Here is a 17,968-nt window from a genome sequence, read left to right on the forward strand (position 1 = left end):
AGAGAGGTGATGACTTAACCCAATAGACACAGTCAGGGCTTGCAGAAAGGACACTCCAAATCTGTTCTTACCCACCTAGCAAATTCTTGGTCTTATCCTCATAACTAATAAAGAAAGGTGCCAGGAGATATTAGAATTTTTCTAATTAAAATCAATTTCTCTTCACTACCTTGCTTTCTTTCCCCAGTCTTGAAACCTTGTCTAAAGTCACTCAACTGGCTGGGGCAATGCCAGGACTAGAATCCAATGCAGAATTCTTACCACCTCATCAGGGTAACTTACTAAATAGGAGCCAAGAAGTCATACCGTACCACAAGACTCCTTAATCTAATCAATTCTTGCTCAATATATAAATCAAGCCTAAATATTTGATGACAGAGGAATAGTAAAACAAATTATGATGCTGATGAGATCACCAAGGGTTAAGGAACTTCAGGTTGTCTGTCTCCAAAGTTCATGTTCTGCACTCAACAAACTGTAGTAATGGTTGGTTCTTTCATAACAATGAGATTATTTGGGAATTTAATTTTCTTCTGTGTATCTTCTTATTTTGCAAGTTTTTGCAATGAAACCTGTCCTCTTAAAATCAGAGGAAATGATTAAAGGAGTCAGGCAGACATGTGTGAGATACTATATTAACTGCACACTCCTGGAACCAGAATGTGGCTCTCAGCCAGTGTGATCCTACGTGGCAGATGGGTGCTTTGGGAAGAGCAGAGGAAGCACAATCCAGGGTATTGCCTGGCATCCAGGAACTTTACTGGGACCTTTGATGTGCACATGACATTAACATTTAATAAGCTTTTACTATGGACCAAATACTCTTCGAAATGCTTTGCATATTTTAACTCATTTAATTCTCATAATAACCATATGCTGGGTGGCTTGACTCTTTTCACCAAAAGTTTGTGATCCTTACACAGGATTCATTTATTAAAACTGGGTATTTATTGAGCATTTACACACATGCCACACATTGGGAATCCTAAAGTGAGTAAAATGTGGTCTCTACTGTGGCATAGTCCTTGGTTTTTGAGCAAGGAAAAAAGCAGGTATAAGAATGTGCTATGCCTAAAAGAGAACAGTAATTAAGATTTATTGGGAGCTTACTATTTTATCTTAAGACTTCACCATCAACCCCTGCTTGAGTTACTGGCCTGCCAGCCTTCCCTACAAATTTTGGACTTGCTGTGCCAGTCCCCACAATCATGTGAGCCAATTCCTTATTTAAAAATTCCTCTCTCTCTCTCTCTCTCTCTCTCTGTATGTGTGTATGTACACACACACACACACACACACACACAATTTGTTCAGTTTTGTCTCTCTGGAGAACTCCAAGTGCTACAAGTGCACTTTCTGATTTAATTTTTGCAAACTTACATGTTTAGATTACCCATGAGAAAGACTGTTATCATCACATCCACTTTCCTGAGAAGGAAACATGTTCACTAGCTCCCTAGAGTCACACACACAGGTTTAAGCTGGATCAGCCTGACTCCAAAGCTAGTGCTCTCATTCTCAACCTGCTGCATATGTGAAGGCTTCACTGAGGGCAGGCAGTCTTTTCTTAGTCCACTTGAAAAGTCAGAACAGACTGTTTCCATATAGAGAAGGAAAGGAATGGCAAGTTCAAGGGCAAGAGAATGGCAAGGAGCTCTGTCTGGCTGGGCCAGTGAGAGATGAGGCTGAAGGCAGCCTGTGTGTGAAAGCTTTGCACAGCACACTAAGGCATTTGGACTTCATCTTAGAAGCATGGTAAACAATCAAAGGCAGATGAGGAAATTGATGTCTTTGGTGGCTGTGAGGAGGATTCATTGGAAGGTGGAAGCAGCAAGGTCTGATCAGATGTGTTAGCAGGGGATGAAAGACAGAGAACAGAGTCAAGAGCTACTTAGGAAAGACAATCTACAGATCTTAAGGACCTACTGATGTAGGACAGGAAGGAAGGAGGAATTAGGAATGAATCCAAGCAGTGACTCTAGCTTGGCTACCTGGTAGACATAGTTCTTCAAATTAGGGCACAAGGAGGCTAAGAGAAATTCAATGGTTACAGTCAATAGCATAGGAGTAAGGTTCTACCTACAATCGGGCTTAGAGACCATTTCCTGCCATTGTTACCAGAACTGCTGCTGTGAGCAATTTTTGACATGTCATTTTTGGTGATTCACTAAGGGCATGTGTAAAGGTGGGTGCACAGGTAGATAACCTATATTCTAGTAGTTTTTTGTATGTGTGTTTGTTTGTTTTTGAGACAGAGTCTCCCTCTGTGGCCCAGGCTGGAGTGCAGTGACATGATCACAGTTCACTGCAGCCTCCGCTTCCAAGGTTCAAGTGATTCTCCCACCACAGCCTCTTGATTAGCTGGGAGTACAGGTGTGCACCACCATGCCCAGCTAATTTTTTTGTAATTTTAGTAGAGGCAGGGTCTTGCCATGTTGGCCAGCCTGGTCTGTAACTCCTGGCTTCAAGTGATCCACCTGCCTCGGCCTCCCTAAGGGCTGGAATTACAGGTATGAGCCACCTCGCCCGGCCTGTATTCTAGTTTTATTCCCTGTATTTCAACTTTGGGAAACTGCTTGTGGTAAGGAATGCAAGGTAATATCATCTCATGTGCCAATTCCAATCAATTCACAGGAACTTCCTGGAATATGATGTTGAGATAGATACTAAAGCTAGGGAGAAAGATGGCTGTGATTGATTACTGATGCTGTACATGTTCAAGAAAGGGGTGGCCCAGCACATGGACATTGAGAATAAAGGATGATAGAGTATGCTTGTAACTTAATAGTATGGTGAAGAGGAGAAAGAAATCTGTAAGGCCTGTCTTCAGGAGAGGTACAGCAATAATCTACAGAAAAAGCAAAACAGCAAGCAGTAATGTCTAGCCTCCAAAGGCTAAGAAATCCACAAGTAACACCCAATACAACAATGGAAACTGTTCTATTTTATTATTAGTTATTGTTGGCAATCTCTTGCTGTGCCTAATTTATAAATTAAACTTTATCATGGGTATATAGGTTGAGAGAAAATTGTCTGAGAAAAAACTGGCATCTGCACCACACTCTCTCAGATGTATATTTATTATTTCATTTGCTCTTCATAATGACTCGATGAGGTAGGTAGCCAGCATTATTCTCACCTTACAAATGGGGAAGCTGAGGCCAACCGTTCCAGAACTCACTCAAGGTCACCCAGTCACAGAGGCGGTATAGTCCCTCTTCAAGTCCTGGCCCTTCCCCCCACACTGTACTGACTCACTGAGAAAATCAGGGGAGAAAGCTATAAATGGTCACATTGTATGTGTACTCAGTAGAAGGACGACCCTGGGGACACATTCATTTGTGTCTTTTGGCAGTCACCCAGCCAGCCTCAGCACCTTTGAACGTGAAAGACACCATGGGCTCCAAGTCTTTGTCTATTCACAGTTTTGGAATCATTACTAAAATAAACTTTGACTTGTCCTGTTACAGAAAGAATAAAAATCCTTAGGTAAGTCTTTTCATTTGGCCTTGGTTTCTGCAACTATAAAATGAGGTTGAACCCATTTGGTTAATCTTCAAATGATGGCACACATTATCATGTTTTCATGATAACAGCCACAGCTTTCATAAAATATCAGTGAACACCGAGCTGTCCTTCTCAGGGGAAAAAAGGGGCTTTTGTTCTTGGTGGGAACCAGGCTTTTTGATAAAATGTGTGGTAGAAGGTAAGCTGTGAAAGTTTAGAGTCCACTGGACTAGTGACATCACATCATGACCCTCTCCCTCAGAAAACTGTAGAAAAACAGGGAGAGCTACTGAAAAGAGCCCACTGGGATAAAACCCTTCTGTGTGAGGTGGCCTTCTTCAAGTTGATGACTGTTCTGAAAGATCATGACCTGATAATAAAATTAACTTGCTTAGTTCTGAAGAAGGCTTTTGAAACATCCAGTCAGATTTAAACAATCTGCTGTTTACTTGCCAGTCAGAGACCTAGGCCAAACACTTTAGGTATGAGCAAGATTTTCCAGTTACACCATTATACAAATAAACAGCACTTAACTAGGAGTCAAGCCTGGCTGATAAGCGCTGTTTCTGCCACTAGTAAGGTGGTCACCTTGAGTGTCACTTAATCTTGGTGGGCCCTAGTTTCCTTCTGTTTAAAATAAGGATAGTAATACAAAAGTCTCTCCTTATCCAAGGTTTCATTTTCTGTGGGTTCAGTTACCCACAGTCAACTGTGGTCTGAAAATATTAAATGAAAAATTATAGAAATAACCAATTCATAAGTTTTAAATTGCACACCATTGTGAGTAGTGTAATGAAATCTCGTGCCATCCTACTCCATCCTGTCTGGGACATGAATCAGTCCTTTGTCCAGTGTATCCACGCTGTCTACACTACCTGTTCTTAGTCACTTAGTAGTCATCTCAGTCATCATATTGTTGCATATCACAGTGCTTATGTTCAAGGTCAATGGCAGCCTAACACTGTGTCACAATGCCTACGTCATTCACTCCACTTCGTCTCACCATGTAGGCACTGTAACATCTCACATCATCAGAAGAGAGGTGCGTACTGTATAACAAAATATTTTGAGACAGACACCGCATTCGCATAACTTTTATTATAGCAGATTGTTATAACTGTTCTAAATTTTATTATTAGTTATTGTTGCCAATCTCCTACTGTGCCTAATTTACAAATTAACTTTATCATAGGTAAATTTCTTTTACCTATGATAAAGGTAAAATTATCATAGGTAAAGCTGATACCTATTGATTGATACCTATGAAGGTATATATATAATCGTATATATAAATCAACTTTATCTCATATATATGTATAGGAAAAAGCATAATGCATATAGGGTTTGGTAATATCTGCAGTTTCAGGCATCCGCTGGGGATCTTGGAACATATCCTCTGCAGATAAGGGAGGATTACTGTACTTATTCTTTCTACCACACAGAGACATGGCACGAATAAAATATGTACATGCAAATGTGGTATCATATACTAGACTCTGTGCTTCTGAAGACGAGGGACATTGTTGCCTTGTGTTTTGCTGTCATTTTCATTGTGCCTAGTACAGCAACTGAGATATCAGGAACACTCCAGGTGTATCTGTTAGATGAATAAAGCATTTTTAAAACTTTTAAGCATGTGCAAATGTCACATAATCTTTGACAACGCCCTAAGTGAGCTCAATATTTTCCTCCTTATATTGTTTGTTAAAGAAAAGAAACATAGGTAACTCCACACAGGTTTTCAAAAATCCTAAAACACTAGTCCTGACACATAACAGAAGTGGATATGAACCAAAAATAAAAATGAAAGTTTTTGGTATACACCAAAAAACGTGAGTAGATGAGTAATTTTGATCCTGGAATGACCCTTTCATGGCATTTACATCTTTTCTGTGAAAATGTTCAAGCCTAGAGTTGCTGCTGAGCTCTCAGCTGTAACTCTGGGTTTGGAATGGTGAGCTAAGACAAGGACATGATACTCATTCATTTATTAAATGTGTGAGAAGAATGAGCCCAAGGGGCACTGTCATAAGACATTCACAGAACCGGTATCTGAATGCTAGACTTCTGAATGCTCACCTGTCACTTGATCCATGGATCACATAAGCTCATGCTGACTGACTTCTGCAAAAGGATGCCTACATGGGCAGACATTTTAATCTGTTTTGTTCACTACTGAGCTTATAGCACCTAGAATAGTGCCTAGTGTGCATTCGATACAGAATATTGGATGACTAAATAGACAGCTCTAGACTAGGAGTTGCAGAAGAGGTTGCCATAAATGCACTTTTTGTGTTCCAGTACAGCAAAGAGACAAAACTAAATTGTGGATGCAAAATAAACATAGAGAAAAATTAAACTAATAAAAGGCAGACAGTAATGCATTTCAATTATTTGTGTGTCAGGGATGAATATATTTTGAGGTGAGAGGAAAAGGAGTCAATCATTAGAATTCAAACCTTGGAGGGAGTAGATGTGAGGAATCCCAATCATTCAGCCATTGCCAGAGACTGTTAGAGCTGGAAGTTCTAGAGGTATGGCAGATCAATTATCTCATTTTGTGTGCAAAGAAACAGAGCCCAGGAATGTAAAGTAACTTTCTCATGGCATACAGCCAAGCAGTCGCAACACTTAGACTCAAAACTCAAGTCTGACTTCTGGGTTCATGTTCTTTCTACTAAAAGCCCAACTGCATAAAATCAGCTAACACATTGAGCTCCTAAGATTAACAAATTCTTCAATCAGGAGTAATTTGCATCTGAAAAATCTCATATACCATGACATTGCCACTGTACACACAAATACACAGAACAACATTACACTCATTTACATTCATTCATTTATTTAAAAATACTTCCCCAGATTCCAAGTCAAACCTGCTGGCTTTATAAGCCACCATTTTCAGGCTTGGCCATAAACCAGAGAAAAGGAGTGAGAACCCAGAAAGGGAAAGGTGGGATGGAAGAATGAGAAAAGTAGAGAAAGGAAAGGCAGAAATGCAAGGAAGGCAAAGGAAGAGAGAAAAGAAAAAAAGCATATCCAGGATATTGACAAAACTGACTCTGGGAATTCTTTGAATGGTGGTGCTACAATGTGCCTCTTTTCATTATGAAATCATTTCCTAGGAGCTCATCACCAAAACAATTCAAGCCCAAGTATCTATTTTCAAATGAACTATTTCTTTTATTTTTGCATCTCAATATATATTATCTATTTCTCACAATTTATCACTGCAGAATATTGTCTTATTTCCTAATTGTTTCATGTTTATTGATTTTATTTCTCCAGTGAGAATACACATTTGAGCATTTTTTTCTTATGTCCATCATAATGCCCAAAATAATACCTAATAATGAATAGTATACAGTTATCTGAGCCATTTATATCTAGTTTCGTTCACTTATTCAATTAATAAACATGTTAAGTATTTATAGTGTGCCAAAAGCTAAAGATACAGAGATGAATATGGTAGACCAGATTTCTGCCCTCGTGGAGCTTACCTTTGAGTGAGAGATTCAGCCCATGCACTGAAAGCAACCAAAGCCATAAACAGCTCTGAGGAGAGAGAGCGGGCTGAGACAGACTCAGTAGCCCAGGATATACCTTTGAGATGACAAGGATGATAGCAAAGGCTGCCTGAGGAGGTGGCAGTTTTGCTGGGACCACAAGAGAATTGGTAACTCCATGACCTGCAAAAGGAGTGTTTTAGGCAAAGAAAAAGCCCTGAGGCATGAAAGTGTTTATTCTAAACACCAGGAGGCAGGCGGTGTGGCTTTCAGTGTGAGTGAAGTATTTGATGAGCTTGAAAAGGCACAGCAGGTCAGAGCACGCAGGGTCTTGTAGCCTATGGATTTTAAGAGAAATGGGAAGATATAGAAGTTTTCGTAAACATGGAAGGCGTGTGATGTGAAGTATTTAATTCTAGATGCCTAATATCTTTCTAATATCAGATCTTTCTAATATCCTGCAGATGTAGTTAACTAACATACAAGTTCCAAGAATAGATGCCCATCGCTTCCCAAGTCTAAATGCACTTCCCCAGTCTCTCTTCCATGGAAAGCTTGCCATTGTGTGCCCGTACCTACATTTGGTAGTTAGCACACAAACCCGTAAGACCCGATACCTCTGCCTCACACCCTACTTTTTCCTGCTTTTACTATGTTCCTCAATTCTGTTCTACCTATGACCTCTTTCTTATTCAGTTAATTTCTCCAAATGGGACTTACTCAGACATATGAGCCCAAATTCATTATAATCCCTTATCATTTTTCTCTCTTCCAACTCCTTTAGAATTATCTCAGTAAATTCTCTCTCACTTTTAATTCAGTCTGTGTGTTTACATCATGACTTTACTCATAATTTAAAAGCAGTTCGTATGATAAAATGGAATTGAGAAAAGGTAAGCCACAAGTATGAAAGTAAAATTGAACATAATTGAAAAATTCAGTGTCATGAATATCTAAAACTTCTGAAAATACCTAAAGTATTTGACGGTATTCTAAAAATACCATCCAATTTTTTTCTCCAGCTCTTCATTGTCCTCCAGTTAAAGCTTCTTTCCTTCAAACAGCAGCATCCAAAATTAAAAACACATTTAATGCCATAATTTTCTTCTATTTGATTACTATGGGAACCATACTGTTCTTTACACATTTTATGGCAAATATTTGTATGTTAGCTAGATATTGGGTTAATAGCCTTTGATGGACTTGTGTGAGACTCTATTATTTGTATCATTATTCCAATGGGAAAACATGCTCCAAGTAACCAACTCACAAACAAACTTTCAGGAACATAAAGATTGTGAGTTGGTAACTTCCTGTACCTTGTTTATTTGGAACATGGATAGTGTATGTGCTCCATCCAACAGAAAGAATGATCCAGAGTCTTCTAGCATGGTTTATCTAATTTAATTTTTTTAAAGACTCCATATTCTTTTTAGAAGTTTAAAGTTGACCCCTGACATTTGGATGGGAACATATATATCTAAAGAGGTTCTTTATGACACAGAACACTGGAGAAGATGAGAAATTACACAAGTGATGGAACATATATTGGAACCTTATATCTGCATGTTTAGATTTTCTAAAGTAATTTCATCATTTAAAGAAGAGAATCAGTAGGAAAATTAGAAGCATTCCCTTTAAAACTTCTTAACTAACTACAAAATGAACAGCTCCAGCTTCAAGGTGTCTTGCTCTTTTCTGACCAAACCAAAGAATTTTCCAAATGTTATTTTAGTAAAACTCTATTTCTAGCTAGGAAAAGAAGAAGTTCTTAGTGTTTATAAGGTTTATTGCAACAACAGAAGTTTAGTTACTCTTCAATTATGCAAAATTTTTAAAATAATGATTTTGGACATAAAAGGCATTAATAAGAAATAAAAGAGTATAGTTCTGTGAATATTCATATTTAAAACAGAGACACACAGAATATGCACCAAAAGGCACTACAGCCTATTTTTCAATTAGGTTAACATGCCCAGCCTGATGCAAAGCGAAACTAAGAGGTTCCTAGAAGGTCAAAAACATGAGCTTTGTGGTTAAACGGATGTAGGTTCAAATTCCACTCCACCATTTTTTTGCCTCAATGCATTATTTTTACTTTTGAAATGTAGAAAGGGACTGAAAAAAGCACTGTATATACAATATACTTATTTTCAGGTTATTATGAGTAGTAAATATAATAAAATATATTAAATTATCCTGAATATTGTAATTAAACCCAGTAAGCCCTTAAAATATTTACTTGTTAATTTTTTAAATTATCATATAAAATGAAACCATTGGCACCCAGAAACTTATCTTTCTAGTATAGCACCTAAGAGCCTGAATATGGAACTAAAAACACAAAACGCCTTCAGTTGGGCCTACGTGAACAAGGAAAGTACTTTCTAGACACCCTCACGAATAGACAGCCCAAGAAACTCTGACTTAGTTCCAGTTATCTTAGAAAGGATAGCTAAAGAATGCCATTTTCAAACTTTAATGATAATATATCAAAAAATAGTCCTTGAATAGTTGCCCTAACCACATAGACTTCATTGTAAGCTTAGCCAATACGTACACTCCTTAGTTAATAATTCCCTTTGCTCATCATCTTTCCCATCACATTTATACTACAGAAGGCTCCAGATAATGTGGCTTTCTTCAGAAAAGAAACAACTCAATGCCAACCACTGCCAAAAGATAAAGTATGCAGGAAGCAACAAATCAAGTCCCTTAAAATATGTTTTTTAATTAAAATATGTTAAAAGAACCATGGATCCACAAACTACTAATCACCTGCTTGTGGTCCCTGGGGAATTATTTCGTTGACTTCCATGAAATTAGGATCACTGAGGAGGTAGTAACATTTATCATCTATGATTGGATGGACTTCCAATAGGCATTGAATGAATGGAGCCTATATCCTGTTCCACACAAACAAAACGTAGTTTACTATGACCCATTCTGCTGAATATTTGTTTACTCTTGCTTTACACAAAGTAGAGAAGTGCCTTTGAAAAGTTGCCATGGCCATGCTTTTTCTGAGCAGCAGACTAAAACACTTTGGCAATATAGAAATGTACATACACACAAGTGCAAATATATGTTTTCTTCCTTTCCAGAAATGTGTTTGTGTGAGACACACTAGTTGAGAAGAAATATGATTTTAACTAGCTGTTTTGGTGGCACATTCTCAGAGTCCACTAATGTTTCAACAAAGAGCTGCCATGACAAATTTGGGGTGCCTTTTATGAGGTTCCTTATCTTTCCAAGGTTATTGTGGTAGATGTACAGAGCCTGGCAATCTCTAGAGATGAGTTAAGTGCAAATAATAATTATATACCACACCTTCAGAATAAGAGCAATTCAGAGGTGAAATTCTGCCATGCAATACCAGAAACATGAATGTATATTGCCAAAAAGACTGTCAACTAACTTGGAAGGCAACTGATAGCAAATTGATTTTTGGTTAAGCTCCTATTTGGTTTTCTAAGGTCACTGAACTATGAAGATAATAAGGCTTAAGAACATTTAAGTAGGAGCTATGGGTAGAAATAAATGTTAATTTCATTTAGCTACTTAAGCCAGTGGGAACACCTGTCCAATTTCTCTTGCAAAAGAGCTGGTGAAAGACAACTGTATCTATAGTATAACCTCTAATTCATACCAGTGCTAAGATAACATCCTTCATTAGATAAATTTGGCAAACCCAGAGCAATAGTGCTAATTCAGCTCCAGCACAAGTCTTTGTTGCAGTTCTCATTTTGGTTTAGGCAGCCTGGATAAGCTTATCACAGGGCTTTGAACTGACATTCTTGGTTGGCACAATAGGCCATATTACCAGGAGAATCATTAATGAGCATCAAAAAATGTTACAACCTTCAAAAAAGATACTTTAGTGTCATGGTTTGCAAGGCAAGAAGTGATAAGAAAGAGCACCCAATTCTCTATGCAAGACTGAAATCTAATCAGAATGTGTGCAGATGCATTTTTAAGACATGCTATATGAAATTGAGCTGGAGAAATACAGTACATCTACAGGCAAGATATTTTTTCTGAAGAAGATAATCCACATGAGCTTTTAATTGAAAAGTGCATAAATAATACTCTTTCTGTTTGTCTTGCCTTGTTATTCAAAGATTAAATCCATTTGAATTAATGAAAATGATTTAATCTGAGAGTGTTAGCAATCTCAATTTATTTAGGCCTGGATTTAAAGGGCTAGCTTGAGAGCCTTTTGCAAACAAGACTCAGCTCCATAACAAAATCCTACCCAATCTCTCTTTTAAGGCTATCTTCGAAAATCTGTGGGTTTTGACTCTAGAATTCTTCACTCCCCCAAATCACATGAACAATGTTTGACATGATGACAGGGGGAGCAAAAAGAATTCATTTCTGCCAAATAAGTACAGGCTACACTGCTGTTTTTATGAAATCTTCCTCCTCTTATTCCATTTTGGTAAATTTCTAAGGAATAGTTAAAATCCGTAGGACAAACCCTGGCTTTAAGAGGTGGCCTCTCTGCCATTTTCATGGCTGATTTGAGACCCATTATGCACTCAATTCTGCATTGTGAAATCCAGGCTGGGGACAAATTTCTGCCTGTCATCTTAGGAAAGGCCAGGAGTTTTGCACCATCCTATAGTGTGAAAACAGAAAATCAATGCTTGCATAGAGCTGCTTGCTTCTTTCCTGATCAGCTTGCTGTTTTTTGAGACAATCTTGGCTGTCACAGTTTCAGGCTGGGAAGGGTAATTTAGCAGAATAAAATATAGTTTAAACAGCATCTCCCCAGGGAAAGTTCCTCCTGACACTCAATATTGAATATGCAAAAAGATCATCAGCAAATAATCATTTGATACTTGGCTAAAAACCATTGGACAGGGAAAGCATTTAGGGAGCACAAAATTCTTTTTTAACCTGATAAGACCCCGAATCAGGAGGCAAGAGGCCCGGATATTTTCCTTATATTTTTCATTCTGTGGCAATGACATTCTCATACAACTACAGTTTATGGACCAAATTTGCTGCCCTCCCCATCCCAATAATATGATGTAAACAGCAGAGATAAAAATACCTTATGAGAATTTTTATAATTTTAAACAGTTCACTGAAAATGTCTGTATGGATAACTCTGTTAATGACGTCTCCTGTCTAATGTCAATTTCAGAAAACAAGTTTCCATTGTAAATGTTTAATCAGTGTAGTCCCAGGAACCCAGAACAGAAAACCTTATCTTCTTGCTCAACTTATTTGCTCTGCAAGCTCTTTCCTAGCTCCATCTCAGCTGCCTGCAAACACTTTAGGCTTTTCTCTCTCAAAGGAGCTGGGAGCTCTGTAGGTTCTGAGCTAGGCAGCAGCCCTGTGGTTTGATTCCATTAGTCTGAGCCCAGATCCACTGCAAGCAAACTGCAGCATTTCTGCTTGCAAAACCTTGGCAACCAGGTTCTAGAACCGCCACATACACTGGCTGCACATATTCTTTAATGCTGTCCTGCCCAAACCTTGCCTGAAGCCAGTCAACCACAGCAGAAAGCATCCTACCTTCCATCATGGTGGCAGAATTGCATTCCTTAATTTCCAAGGAGTCTGAAAAAACACAGGAGGATAGGATTCCAGGTCCCAGCGAAGTCCTCACCACGCCGCTGCTGAGGTCTATTCCATCCGCTGCCGAAGCCAAAGGAGATAAGTGTTAAGCCAAAAGACAGGCCATGGATGCTGCTGGTGCTGCTTCACCTACAGGCAGGCTACCAGGAAGATGCTGAGAGAAAGGGAGAGGAACGGCAAGCCGGCCGAGTGCACCGCCTGCGCTGCCTCGGCCAATCCCTTCAGCTTTGGACCGCGTCACATGGTAGCCAGCCTGCATCTCCTGACACAATACCGCCGGAGAGCACACAGAACCTATTTCCCGTCCCCATTCCCCTCCACCCCCATCGCCTCCCGCTTGTCACCAAATATACAGCCCCTTCCCCACCTGGTGACGCACTTCCCCCGCCCCTCCTCGTCGTCTCCTTAAGCTTACAGCAGCGGCTGGGTGCCCGAGATTAGTTATCAAGGGCTGCCACCTTAACAGGGGACTCTGGCGTGAAAGGAGCACCTAAGTGGCTCGCTGCGGAGGGGGTTCTTTTCTTTTTCTTTCTTTCTTTTTTTTTTTTTTAAGAAAAACTTAATAATTCCGTGCAGCCTGAAATCTTAGCAACATACTTTTAAGCTCCCATTCCGGTGTCCTTTTACCCTGAAGGAATTCCAAATGTCAGTGTCTGTGGCCTCCGTGCACATCTGTGCGTCTCTCTCTCTCCCCTCCCACCCTTCATTCAAGACAGAAAAATCAATCCGACTGACGTCACATCATAAACAATTATCCCCAAAAGGATGATGCAGAAGAAATTTCACCCCAGCTGCCTTCGTGAGAGCCAGGGAATTAATTGCGCATGACATGCTGAAGGGCTGAGAACTGTCATTAAAACAAAGAAACAAAAGAACTCACCCGAGTGGGGCTCTGGAATCAAACTGGCAACGCTCGAGATCGTTTCTGGGGCGGGAGGCTGGAAAGGGGAGCAGGCAGGGAGCGGAAGCCTGAGCCCGACCAAAGACAGCTGTGCACGCCGGCTCCCTCCCACTCCAACCTGGGCCCGCCGTCCGGGCTACAGACGGGACCCTGCAGGGCGCCCTTCGAAGACCGAGTTCGAGTCCCCCCGCCACCGCGTCCTCCCCGCCGAGCGCACACGGGAGCTGCCTCGCTTCCCCAGGTGGGAAGCTTTTCTCGCAACCGACTGGGGCTGCAGCTGCCAACTGCAGTCTCTGTAGGAAACAAACTTTCTCCTAAATGACACGTTTCTCCTCGACGCGCCTCCTGCATCTGGAGTCGCCTTCAAGCCTACTCATTCACCCAAGTGGAAACCTGGAGGGAGGCAGTTGTGCCTGATTGTGGCGGAGCCCTGGGTTTTGAAGCTTCCAGGGATGGGATCTGGGCGCTGTGCAGCTGCCTAAGTGGGAAGTTATGTCACTGGGCCTGGTTGGGTTCAGGCTGTCACCTGACTGCTCTCCAGAGACCCTGGAGCCTTTCAGAAGGGCCCAGGCCTGGGGGATCTAGGACCCTTGGTTCCCTTCAAGAAAGCTCAGACAGCGAAGGAAGAAAAGGGCAGGGCAGCCTATGAGAGGGAGAAGGCAGAGAAAAAGGAAAGGAGATGGGAGGAAAGGGAAAGCCTTCTTTAGAACTCAGGAAAGAAAACATCAGAAGTGGGCATTTCTCCCTGTATAATCTCACAGTATGACCAGGAGAAAAGCTGTTACAATAGAGAGCAGTTGTGAGCATCAGATGTAAATGTACTCAAAATAACTGGAAGAAGATGCACGGTATGATCAGGGTTCAGCCTGTAATGTATTATTAATCATTTATATTAGCAATATACTCATGAACTTTTTCTACTGCTCAGCCCTGGACATGGCCTAGCTCTTTCTACCGAAGCAAATATGACGTACTGATGACTGGCTGAAGTAGCATATTCATAGTTAAAAAGCAAAACACAGCTCCTTAGAAACTTAGAAGTTTTGAAAAACCCATTGTTCTCCCTAAGGACACATACTTCAGTGGCCTCTAAATTTTAAAATGAAAATCTCCAGGGAGATACAAATACTTGTGACTTTTTTCTTATGTCTCTAAGACAGTTAAATTTTAAAAGGGGAACGAATTCCTAAGTAAAACCTCCCTTGAGTACAACTTACACTGCTCTGAAAACTGGAAGGGTATTATTGTAAAAAGGATTGATTTGTGTGTGTGTGTATGTGTGTGTGCATGTGTGTGTGTGTTTAGCAAATTTTTTGTAATGATTAAGAACATTGATGGGTATTCCTGTCAAACAGATGCGCACTAAGTTTTGTTTGTGCCACATAATGAGCTCTGTGACTCTGAGCAATTTATGTAATTCTCTGTGCCTCACAGTTTTCTTATCTTGAAATGGAGAGAATAATAATGCCAAGTTAATTGGGCTATAAATGGTAATAATAACAAACCTGCATTAATGGCTTACTATGTGCCAGACAGTATTCAAATACTTTGCTATTAAATTACTTAGCATTTTGTCTGGAGCATAATAAGACCTGCATGTTAGCTTCTTAGTATTAGTATTATTACTACCAAAGGGCTTGGCAGATGCATCAAAGAAGTTTGCAGCCAACTGGGAGTTGTACCAAATGCACAGAGGAGAAGTTAGTGAAAGACCAGGTGATGCATCCAAAGATGTAACATGTTGGAGATTTCCGAAAGGCTGCTAAGTAGGAAATCAGAATCAAATGAGGTTAATTAGGAAAGACTTTTTTTTTTTTTTTTTTTACAGAGGTGAAATTTCAGAGTTCAGAAATTAATTGGAATGGACTTGAAGTGGTAGTTCTAAAGAATATAGGGAGTTGAAAGTAAGAAAAAAGTATCATGTAAAATCTGGAGGTGAGTGCAAGCACTGAGGTGCAGGAGTGGGGGTCATTGTTAGGATGTAAGGGAAAGGCAGAGAAACCCAGGCTGCCTGCCTTCTTCCTCCCAATGTAAGTTTTACAGCGTGTTAGAGCAATCCTCTCAGATAGATTTGGTATGGGTACACTTCAAGTTTATTTTAGACTTGCAGCAACTATCTAGAGACAGCAAGTCAATGGAAAGATTCTTTTGGCCAATGACTATTTATAGGAAAAGCAGAAGTTTGTAGATGTTGTCAGAAAGGGATGTGTATTTAATGGTGGTGAAGCTAATCCCAAAGACTAAACTTCACCGCAACTTCATCAGTTGTGTGTATTTTATCCTTTAAAAAGAAGATGCTATTATCAATAGCACATCCAATAGAACAGCCAATGAATGAAGTTCTGTTTCAATAAAATTTGCTCAAATATATAATCAAAAGAGATTATCCTAATTGTGGTGTTTTCTCGCAGGTTTTTTTTTTCCTTTTCTTCTTTTTTTTTGAGACAGTCTCACTCTGTTGCCCAGGCTGGAGTGCAGTGGTGAGATCTTGGCTCATTACAGCCTCCACCTCCCGGGTTCAAGCTATTCTCCTGCCTCAGCCACCTGAGTAGCTGGGATTACAGTCATGCCCCACCATGTCCACCTGATTTTTTTTTTTTTGTATTTTTAGTAGAAAGGGGTTTTACCATGTTGGCCAGGCTGGTCTCGATCTCCCGACCTCAAGTGATCCACCAGCCTCGGCCTCCCAAAGTGCTGGGATTACAGGTGTGGGTCACCGTGCCCGGCCTCTCACAGGTTTTTGAAAACAAAAAATTGTTTTGATCAAGAACAAAGATAATACTTTAGGTTGTGGTTCAAATTTTATCACTTCATAGTATAGTTTTTGCTTGCCGGCAGGGGCAAAGGAGAATATCTAGCCTCCAAAACCATTGAATACTTTTTGCAATTCTGAAATGAAAGTCAAATGGTATATGGAAAAGATTGGGTAAATAACTGACTTGCATCAAAGTGCAAGAATTGCTCAGGAGTTCAGCTCAGGATGTGAATGTCAACCCAGATCATGCCAGGCTCTGATATAGTACTTATGACTGGTCCAAGACCAAAAACTAAATTGCTGAAGTCACTAGACATTCAACATTTTTTCTAAAATAACATTTGTATGGTAGTAATGGCTGATTACATAGTGTTTCAGAATGAAATCTTATTACATCCCTACTATAAAAGCTGAGCTTCTTCACTATCTCCCAATCTTAGGTTTAAGGGGAATTTTGTTTATATTTTAGAAAGAGAAAGAAGACAATGAGAATTGAGTCACAAAGAAAGGAGGAAAGAAAATTAGCATTAAAATATGGATCCAGATTTGTATATGTGTTTGTGTATCTCCAAGGTAGTGCTCTTTTTTTTTTTTTTTTTTTTTTTTTATTATACTTTAGGGTTTTAGGGTACATGTGCACAATGTGCAGGTTTGTTACATATGTATCCATGTGCCATGTTGATTTCCTGCACCCATTAACTCGTCATTTAGCATTAGGTGTATCTCCTAATGCTGTCCCTCCCCCCTCCCCCCACCCCACAACAGTCCCCAGAGCATGATGTTCCCCTTCCTGTGTCCATGAGTTCTCATTGTTCAATTCCCACCTATGAGTGAGAACATGCGGTGTTTGGTTTTTTGTCCTTGTGATAGTTTACTGAGAATGATGTTTTCCAGTTTCATCCATGTCCCTACAAAGGACACGAACTCATCATTTTTTATGGCTGCATAGTATTCCATGGTGTATATGTGCCACATTTTCTTAATCCAGTCTATCGTTGTTGGACATTTGGGTTGGTTCCAACTCTTTGCTATTGTGAATAGTGCCGCAATAAACATACGTGTGCATGTGTCTTTATAGCAGCATGATTTATAGTCCTTTGGGTATATACCCAGTAATGGGATGGCTGGGTCAAATGGTATTTCTAGTTCGAGATCCCTGAGGAATCGCCACACTGACTTCCACAATGGTTGAACTAGTTTACAGTCCCACCAACAGTGTAAAAGTGTTCCTATTTCTCCACATCCTCTCCAGCACCTGTTGTTTCCTGATTTTTTAATGATGGCCATCATTAAAAATCAGGTAGTGCTCTTAACATGACAATTGACTCTGCCCCTTTTGCTATCCCCACTGAGGTAATTCAGTGAAGGTAGAAGGAAAAATATATTGCCCAAATATTGGAAATTGGCAAGACCGAAAAATTGGAATTCCATGAGATGATATAGATGAAAAAGAGATACATATATTTGTGTGTGTGTGTGTGTGTTCCCATAGTTACTCTATTCTTGGCTAAAATAAAAGAACTCCAACTTGAACTAACATGGGCAAAAATGGAATTTATTGAGGTAGCTCATAGAACTATAGCAAGAACTGAACAGCTGAGGGAAAGCAAGAACCAGGACAATCCAGGAAATTTTGTTACCTGAACCAAGTACTCAGAACTCTCTCTGTCTCTCCCAGCATGTCATCTCCTTTTCTCTTACTAATTTTTC

General features: G+C 39.9%; 1 protein-coding gene across 6 annotated transcripts in view; it reads right to left on the minus strand.

Annotated features, from left to right (window-relative positions):
• Nucleotides 1-13,590, minus strand: part of SGIP1 (SH3GL interacting endocytic adaptor 1) — a 219,164-nt gene extending 205,574 nt beyond the window's left edge. For 3 of the 6 annotated variants that reach the window (XM_063613302.1, XM_063613304.1, XM_063613303.1), the window contains exon 1: nt 12,540-12,901. In XM_063613302.1, the coding sequence (XP_063469372.1) occupies nt 12,540-12,549 (10 nt within the window). In that variant the 5' untranslated portion in view covers nt 12,550-12,901. Of the gene's footprint in view, nt 1-12,539; nt 12,902-13,482 lie in introns of those variants that run through there. The other 3 variants (XM_055233548.2, XM_055233552.2, XM_063613309.1) reach the window with 3 other exon arrangements.
• Nucleotides 13,591-17,968: the final 4,378 nt, after the last annotated feature.

This window comes from Symphalangus syndactylus, chromosome 19 (assembly GCF_028878055.3).
Source record: "Symphalangus syndactylus isolate Jambi chromosome 19, NHGRI_mSymSyn1-v2.1_pri, whole genome shotgun sequence".
In the NCBI taxonomy this organism is placed as follows: Eukaryota; Metazoa; Chordata; class Mammalia; order Primates; family Hylobatidae; genus Symphalangus; species Symphalangus syndactylus.